This window comes from Lampetra planeri, chromosome 34, assembly GCF_965212315.1.
Source record: "Lampetra planeri chromosome 34, kcLamPlan1.2.h2, whole genome shotgun sequence".
In the NCBI taxonomy this organism is placed as follows: domain Eukaryota; kingdom Metazoa; phylum Chordata; class Hyperoartia; order Petromyzontiformes; family Petromyzontidae; genus Lampetra; species Lampetra planeri.
The window spans coordinates 9,692,420-9,702,655 of NC_136140.1; the positions used below are offsets into that span (position 1 = coordinate 9,692,420).

A 10,236-nucleotide genomic window follows, 5' to 3' on the forward strand; every position below is an offset into this window, starting at 1 on the left:
TTGCCCATTAAATGTCTCGCCCTTCCTCGCAAAACAAAAGCAGCACTCTCCGAAACCTGCGCGCATCTCTTGGGGATATCGTCGAGGGTGGAGTTGTAGGGGGGGGGTGTAGACTGCGGTAAGAAGCGTTAATGATCCAAGGGCCCATTGCGAGCGGTGGCGTCAGGCCGAGGGAGATGAGATGCACGTGTGAAGAGGAGTTGGAGACTGCTTAAGCACTTCCTTTATCCACACTCGTCCCTCAAACCAACCTCGAACACGCGTTTCACCGCGCCCTTTAGACCCTCCATCTCCGCCCCAACTCCCAATGCCTTCTATCTCCGCCCCCCTTCCGAATCCACATCTCTCGTGCGCGTGTGACGTCAGTGCTCTTTAACCCTTGACCCCCGTCGAGTGGTATTCCCGTGCGTGTGATTGGTGTGTGCGATGTCGAGTGCGAAGATTGTGTGTCCGTGTGGTGCGAGTGCGTGAGGATGCCTCGGACATCCTCGACACGTGTTACCGTGTTCCCCCGTTGCTTCGCCGTCACTGTACACGGGGCCGTATTACAAAAGTCAACGATATCAACGGCCCTTTTGACAATTAATTATCGCCAACGGGCCAGCTTTGCGGGAAGAGAAGATAATCACAGACACGCCACTCACAGCAGCCTCTGCAACCCCGCCTGAGTGCCGTGATGCGGCGCTTTGAGGTTCGCTCGAATTGAGCGGCTGTGTTAATGCAGCATGGATGCTCACGCTCCTTGTCCCGCAAGCACGCAGAACTGTATTTTGTCGTTCGGTGCTGTTGTTGTCCTTCCTCCGCTACCGCCGATTGGCACGGTTGGCTAAGTACGGTGCGAAAGACGTTAAAATGACATGGGTGCACACAAACACACGCCGAGTGTCAAGACTGTTTGAGAAGAGTGCTGCATGAGGATGTTTGGCCAATTCCTTTTGTAATTAGAGTTTGGCATCGTGTTTGGGAGGAAACTGAAACGTCGACAAGAAAATAAATAACCCCAGCCCCGCGCTGTATACGAGGGGGTGCCACTCTACACACTGCCATCTGCTGGCCACACCTCGCAGCACGGCGCGTACAACACCTCGTAAGCCACAATATCCAGGCTGAAAGCCCGCTTCGCTTTCCAAGATCCGGTCACATTGAGCCGTCATTTGGTAGCAGCAGAGGTGTAGACTCGAGTCATGTGACTTGGACTCGAGTCAGACTCGAGTCATGAATTTGATGACTTGCGACTCGACTTGGACTTGCATAACAATGACTTTGTCCCACCTATGAGATGTGGACTCGAGTCATGTGACTTGGACTCGAGTCAGACTCGAGTCATGAATTTGATGACTTGCGACTCGACTTGGACTTGCATAACAATGACTTTGTCCCACCTCTGGGTAGCAGCGATTGCGAACGAGCTCAAGTGACAAAGGCACGTGCAAAACAAACACTAATGTGTAGCAACTCCCTCCACCACCCGACGAAATGTCGGTTTTCGTGAGCCCTGCGACTGAAATAAAAATATAGTTTAGTTTTGTTGACATGTCTTTCGTTTGCTTGTATTTTTTATCGTGATATTTGCCCATCAACGCTACATGAGAAATTGTTTTTCATAAATAAAAGAAAAAGTCCGTCTTCCACACGCGAAGTGTGCACACACGCGCGCGCGTGCACAGCGATCCTACAACGATCGGTAATAATCCACGATTCGAAACATCGCTGGACCTCTTCCGAGACGCGATTTGAAATCAATTGTCCACGCGGCGTTGACGTCACAGCCCCGTGGTCCTCGCAATTATTGCACGACACTTCTCACCGAGTGTCGCGACTCATTCACAACGAACGAATGAATGTCCGAGTTCGTTCGCAGCCCTACGCTCACCTTGGACGCATTGCAATGAGCTGCGCAAGGTGCGACTGACCACCCGCTTCTGCGCCAAAGCGCATTTGGCGTAACCTACAGAGGCGCGTAGAGGTGACACAATACAGACAAAGATGCCCCGCGTAGCCTTCACAGACTTTTGGGGCAAGCGCTGTTAACGAGCACCTATGAAGGCAGGCACGGTACACGAGAGGGTGGTGTGGCCAGCAGCACGCCCGACCGCCTTTGTCTCCCCAGTAGCGACGTTTACACACCGTGCCAGGTACTCATTTGAGGCCGAGTCAATCTAGGTGTTGGGCCGTGAGCGGGAATCGAACTCGGGTCGCCGCTCCCCAAAGAGGTTACACGTGCACACACACGTGCACACACACGTGCACACACACGTGCACACACACGTGCACACACACGTGCACACACACGTGCACACACACGTGCACACACACGTGCACACACACGTGCACACACACGTGCACACACACGTGCACACACACGTGCACACACACGTGCACACACACGTACTGACACAGCAGACTACACACACACAGATGCAGATACACAGATACACTGGCGAATACACACACAAATACAAGACACAGACGTACACACACAAACACTCAAACACACTCATGGCCACACAGGAAATACATACACGTATACCGACAGAGATACGCAGGCACACTGCAAACTTTGATACAGAGATACACGCACAGATGTGCACACACACAGACATAGACTGCACATTTTACACAAGACTGCAAACAGAAATACTGTATCCAGATACACGGACACAGACACACACCAACACTTGCACACAGATACAAAATGATAGAGATATACATACACGTACAGCTGAACACACACACGCAAGCAGACGTAAAAAATGTAGGACAAATATCCGTGTAGGCGTTGTAGATTGTTGGGACAAGTGCTGTTAGGGAACACCTATGAAGGCAATCACAGTACACGAGGGGGGTAGGTGACCAGCACCACGCCCGACCGCCTTTGTCTCGCCGGCTCTGGTGTATGCACACACCGCACGAGGCATTCAACTTTGGACGAGCGAACCTTGGGGAGGACTGGAACCTCTTCAAGCTATTCCCCACTACCATTTGTTGTGAGCGGGAATTTCCCTCGGGTCGCCGCCAGGTTTGGGAGGGCAGGACGCGAACCACTGCACCACCGCCCCCCCATACACAACCACACAGACAAAACAAAGAAAAAGATCCTCCGTATAGCTTCAACGGAGTGCTGGGGAAAGTGCTGTTAGCGAGCACCTATTAAAGCTAGCACGGCACACGAAGCGGTGGATGGCCAGCACCACGCCGGGCCGCCTTTGTCTCCCCAGTGTCGATGTTTACTACACACCGCACCAGGTACTCATTTGAGACCCAGTCGACCTAGGGGAGTCCCAGGAGCGGTTCAGATAATTGTCGCCGTGTCGGCCGCGAGCAGCGAATCGAACCCGGGTCGCCGTCGGCTTAAGCGGCGCAGGACGCTAACCGCTGCACCACCGCTCCCCGCACACAACCGCACGGACCGCACGGCGACGAGACGCTCACCTTGGCCTGCCTCCTCGCCATGTCCGTGGGCTGCCTCGCGTTGAAGGGGTACGCCACGCAGCGCAGCACGAACACGTAGATCTGCAGCCGCCGCTTGCGCTCGTCGTCCTCACGGCGCAGCCGTTCCAACTCGTCGCGCTCGCCTCCCAGCGAGGGGCTCGGACTGCCGGGCCTCCCGGCGGCCGGGACCCCCACCCCGACGCTCGCCGCGCTAACGCTGGCGCTCAGGGCCCCCGCCCCGGCCACCGATCCCGAGGACGCGGACCCCGAGGCGGACCCCAGTCCCACCTGCGCTCTCACCGCGCCGGCCGGGCCACCCGCAACGACCGCCGCAGCGCCCCCACCACCACCAGCACCACCTCCACCAGCACCTCCACCACCTCCTCCTCCTGCCGAAGACGACGCCAACGCCGCCGCCGCCGCCGCTGCTGTTGAAGCCGCCGACGCCGCGGTTGCCTTGGAGAGCCCCGGTGACATGGCGGAGCCGGGAGAGGCGCCCGGCGGCATGAGAGCGGCCCCGGTGCTCTCGGCTATGCGGGAGTCGCCGCGCATGCCGCCTCTGGGATGCTCCTCCTCGCACACATCATCCCCTTCCTCCTCGCTCGAAGATGGGTCTAGCATGGCTCGCCTCCTCTCCTCTCTCCGCCCGACCCGATGGCTCTTTGGCTCTCTCTGCCCGCCCCTTCCTCCCTTCCTCCGATCCTCTCTTTCCAAGCGCTACTCGTCTCCGTCAGCGAACGCGGAGCGGAGCGCGCGGGGATGCGAGAGTGCGTCCGTCCGCAAGTGACGGAGATCGGCCCGCTCGCTTTGTGCTCAGCCCCGTGTGGAGCGGACGGCGGGAGGGGAGGGGCTGGTGGGTAGTGGGGGGTGGATGGTGGGGGTGGTTTCTGTAAATGAGGATCGGGGTGTTGGCTGGGGGAAGGAGGGAGTGCTGCTGACGTTTTGCGCCGTCACGTGGCGAGACTCGATCTGTGCGCTTCTTGCGTTGGAGCAACTTGGGAGCCGCACTGCCGCGTCTCGACACAGACACTAACGAGGGTGACGCAGACACCACGAGGGTGACACAGACACCAGGTGACATAGGTACCAGGGTGACACAGACACCAGGGTGACACAGACACCAGGGTGACACGGACACCAGGTGACACGGACACCAGGGTGACGCGGACACCAGGGTGACGCGGACACCAGGTGACACGGACACCAGGGTGACACGGACACCAGGGTGACACATACACCAGGTGACACGGATACCAGGTGACACGGACACCAGGTGACACGGACACCAGGGTGACACGGACACCAGGGTGACACGGACACCAGGTGACACGGACACCAGGGTGACACGGACACCAGGGTGACACGGACACCAGGTGACACGGACACCAGGGTGACACGGACACCAGGGTGACACGGACACCAGGTGACACGGACACCAGGTGACACGGACACCAGGGTGACACGGACACCAGGGTGACACGGACACCAGGGTGACACAGACACCAGGTGACACAGACACCAGGGTGACACAGACACCAGGTGACACATACACCAGGTGACACAGACACCAGGTGACACGGACACCAGGTGACACGGACACCAGGGTGACACGGACACCAGGTGACACGGACACCAGGGTGACACGGACACCAGGTGACACGGACACAAGGGTGACACGGACACGAGGGTGACACATACACCAGGTAACGCAGACACCAGGTGACCCAGACACCAGGGTGACACAGCCACCAGGGTAACACAGACACCAGGGTGACGCAGACACCAGGGTGACACAGACACCAGGTGACACAGACACCAGCGTGACGCAGACACCAGGTGACACAGACACGAGGGTGACACAGACACCAGGTGACACAGACATCAGGGTGACACAGACACCAGGGTGACACAGACACCAGGGTGACGCAGACACCAGGGTGACACAGACACCAGGTAACACAGACACCGGGGTGACACAGACACCAGGGTGACAGTCACAAGGTGACACAGACACCAGGGTGACACGGACACGAGGGTGACACAGACACCAGGTGACGCAGACACCAGGGTGACACAGACACCAGGGTGACACAGACACCAGGGTGACACAGACACCAGGGTGACACAGACACCAGGGTGACACTGACACGAGGGTGACACAGACACCAGGGTGACACAGACACCAGGTGACACAGACACCAGGGTGACACAGACACCAGGGTGACGCGGAGGGTGACACAGACACCAGGTGACACAGACACCAGGTGACACAGACACCAGGGTGACACAGACACCAGGGTGACGCGGAGGGTGACACAGACACCAGGGTGACACAGACACCAGGTGACACAGACACCAGGTGACACAGACACCAGGGTGACGCAGACACCAGGGTGACGCAGACACCAGGTGACACAGACATCAGGGTGACACAGACACCAGGGTGACACAGACACCAGGGTGACGCAGACACCAGGGTGACACAGACACCAGGTAACACAGACACCGGGGTGACACAGACACCAGGGTGACAGTCACAAGGTGACACAGACACCAGGGTGACACGGACACGAGGGTGACACAGACACCAGGTGACGCAGACACCAGGGTGACACAGACACCAGGGTGACACAGACACCAGGGTGACACAGACACCAGGGTGACACAGACACCAGGGTGACACTGACACGAGGGTGACACAGACACCAGGGTGACACAGACACCAGGTGACACAGACACCAGGGTGACACAGACACCAGGGTGACGCGGAGGGTGACACAGACACCAGGTGACACAGACACCAGGTGACACAGACACCAGGGTGACACAGACACCAGGGTGACGCGGAGGGTGACACAGACACCAGGGTGACACAGACACCAGGTGACACAGACACCAGGTGACACAGACACCAGGGTGACGCAGACACCAGGGTGACGCAGACACCAGGTGACACAGACACGAGGGTGACACAGACACCAGGTGACACAGACACCAGGGTGACACAGACATCAGGGTGACGCAGACACCAGGGTGACACAGACACCAGGTGACACAGACACCAGGGTGACGCAGACACCAGGTGACACAGACACGAGGGTGACACAGACACCAGGTGACACAGACACCAGGGTGACACAGACACCAGGGTGACACACACACCAGGGTGACACGGACGCGAGGGTGACACGGACATGAGGGTGACACGGACACCAGGGTGACACGGACACCACGAGGGTGACACAGACACCAGGTGACACAGACACCAGGGTGACACAGACACCAGGTGACACAGACACCAGGGTGACACAGACACCAGGTGACACAGACACCGGGGTGACACAGACACCAGGGTGACACAGACACCAGGGTGACACAGACACCAGGGTGACACAGACACGAGGGTGACACAGACACCAGGGTGACACAGACACCAGGTGACACAGACACCAGGGTGACGCGGAGGGTGACACAGACACCAGGTGACACAGACACCAGGTGACACAGACACCAGGGTGACACAGACACCAGGGTGACGCGGAGGGTGACACAGACACCAGGGTGACACAGACACCAGGTGACACAGACACCAGGTGACACAGACACCAGGGTGACGCAGACACCAGGTGACACAGACACGAGGGTGACACAGACACCAGGTGACACAGACACCAGGGTGACACAGACACCAGGTGACACAGACACCAGGGTGACGCAGACACCAGGTGACACAGACACGAGGGTGACACAGACACCAGGTGACACAGACACCAGGTTGACACAGACACCAGGGTGACACACACACCAGGGTGACACGGACGCGAGGGTGACACGGACATGAGGGTGACACGGACACCAGGGTGACACGGACACCACGAGGGTGATACAGACACCAGGTGACACAGACACCAGGGTGACACAGACACCAGGTGACACAGACACCAGGGTGACACAGACACCAGGTGACACAGACACCGGGGTGACACAGACACCAGGGTGACACAGACACCAGGGTGACACAGACACTAGGTGACACAGACACCAGGTGACACAGACACCAGGTGACACAGACACCAGGTGACACAGACACCAGGGTGACACAGACACCAGGTGACACAGACACCGGGGTGACACAGACACCGGGGTGACACAAACACCAGGGTGACACAGACACTAGGTGACACAGACACTAGGTGACACAGACACCAGGGTGACACAGACACCGTGGTGACACAGACACCAGGGTGACACAGACACTAGGTGACACAGACACCAGGTGACACAGACACCAGGTGACACAGACACCGGGGTGACACAGACACCAGGGTGAGACAGACACTAGGTGACACAGACACCAGGTGACACAGACACCAGGTGACACAGACACCAGGGTGACGCAGACACCAGGTGACGCAGACACCAGGTGACACAGAAACGAGGGTGACACAGACACCAGGTGACACAGACACCAGGTGACACAGACACCAGGGTGACGCGGAGGGTGACACAGACACCAGGGTTACACAGACACCAGGTGACGCAGACACCGGGGTGACACAGACACCAGGGTGACATAGACACCAGGTGACACAGACACCGGGGTGACGCGGACACCAGGGTGACACAGACACCAGGGTGACACAGACACCAGGTGACACATATACCAGGTGACACAGACACCAGGGTGACATAGACACCAGGTGACACAGACACCGGGGTGACGCGGACACCAGGGTGACACAGACACCAGGTGACACAGACACCAGGTGACACAGACACCAGGGTGACACAGACACCAGGGTGACACAGACACCAGGTGACACAGACAGGAGGGTGACACAGACACCAGGTGACACAGACACCAGGTGACACAGACACCAGGGTGACGCAGACACCGGGGTGACACAGACACCAGGTGACACAGACACCAGGTGACACAGACACCAGGGTGACGCGGAGGGTGACACATACACCAGGGTGACACAGACACCAGGTGACGCAGACACCGGGGTGACACAGACACCAGGGTGACATAGACACCAGGTGACACAGACACCGGGGTGACGCGGACACCAGGGTGACACAGACACCAGCGTGACACAGACACCAGGGTGACACAGACACCAGGTGACACAGACAGGAGGGTGACACAGACACCAGGTGACACAGACACCAGGGTAACACAGACGCGAGGGTGACACAGACACCAGGGTGACACAGACACCAGGGTGACCCAGACACCACCAGGGTGACACAGACACCAGGTGACACAGACACCGGGGTGACACAGACACCAGGGTGACACAGGCACGATGGTTGTTCTATGGGCACGGTTGGAGGTGGGCAGTGAAAATGTATTGGCTATGGGTGGGGACATTTTATTGGGGGGGTACACTGGTGGCGATGTGGGTATGGATGGGTAATGTCTGGTTGGTGGGTTCCGTGAGGTCTGTGACTATGACTGGCACGTTGTCGGTAGTGGAGATTGGTGGTGGGTAAAGTATGGGGAGTAGTGGAGATGCTGCCGCATTGTGGGCCCCCTTAGTTGTAGAAACACCTCGTGAGAGGACAGAAGAGATGTCGTGAGATCAGAGAGATGCGGACAAGACAGAGATGAGGGCGATGTCAATTGGATCGTTATTTTAATATGCTTGCAATGTTTCATAGGATATGAATCGGGGCTAATATTTGGTGCATTCCTCGTTTCCATGCATCCGGGGGACCCTTGAGCCACTTAAGACCCACGCTTTTACTTTGCTCGTGTATGATTGTATTATGCCGATCGCAGCCACTGATGGGCACTCGTGTGTAGCTCGGCACTAAGTGGATGTTTTGGTAACGGCTGGGACGGAGAGCAATATTAAGTATAACCGGTAAAAACAAAGTTATTCACTATAAATCCTTTATATGCGTGGCAGCGAACTTAATATAAAGGATTTAAAAATATATTCGCCTGTGGGGGACGCGGGGATCGATCCCGCGACCTTTGGCATGGGAAGCGAGGGCGCTACCAACTGCGCTACTCCGCCACGGCCTGTGGAGGGGTTACGCTCTGGGCTCTTATACTGTGACGTTCAGCCAAAGCGATGAATGAGTTCTATTTGAATATATGTAAAATAAAAACATTTTGCCTAAAAAGTGTAACATTTTGGGAATTTTTTTTCACGAACATTAATTGTCTGGCACAACGAGTCTGTGTGGAAAATGTCAGCTCGATTGGATCACGGGAAGTGGGTTAAAAAACGACCGAAAGATTTGCACGGTCGTAAGCAAGCAAGCAAGCACGCAAGCAAGCACGCAAGCAAGCAAGCGAACTTAATATAAAGGATTTAAAAAAATTAACCCGTAAAAACAAAGTTTTTCACTCTAAATCCTTTATATGCGTGGCGGCTAGAGTCCTCTCGTCCTCTGGCTTGAGATTGCAGCCACCTATGGGTCAGATGATTGTCTGCCAGCATTAAGCAATTGGTAATTAAATATTTATTTATTTATTTTTCCCTAAACAGTATAAACATTTTGGAAAAAAAAATTATTGTCACGCACAACGAGTCAGTGTGCAAAATGTCAGCTCGATTGGATCACGGGAAGTGGGTTAAAAAACGACCGAAAGATTTGCACGGTCGTAAGCAAGCAAGCAAGCACGCAAGCACGCAAGCAAGCAAGCGAACTTAATATAAAGGATTTAAAAAAGATTTACCCTTTTCTAGCATAAATATAATCCGCATACAATACTGTACTGGCTCAAAGGGTCCCATAGAAACTACTTTTTTTCGTTTGCATCACCAGTAACCGCATGAAAGACCG

The 10,236-nt window shown here is 56.3% G+C and overlaps 1 protein-coding gene across 2 annotated transcripts in view; it reads right to left on the minus strand.

Annotated features, from left to right (window-relative positions):
- LOC144730120 (calcium-dependent secretion activator 1-like) overlaps nt 1-3,694 on the minus strand; it is a 117,056-nt gene extending 113,362 nt beyond the window's left edge. Inside the window, exon 1 of one of the 2 annotated variants that reach the window (XM_078610691.1) lies at nt 3,433-3,694. In XM_078610691.1, the coding sequence (XP_078466817.1) occupies nt 3,433-3,453 (21 nt within the window). In that variant the 5' untranslated portion in view covers nt 3,454-3,694. The remainder of the gene's footprint in view (nt 1-3,432) is intronic. The other variant, XM_078610690.1, reaches the window with a different exon arrangement.
- Between the last annotated feature and the right edge of the window lie 6,542 nt (nt 3,695-10,236).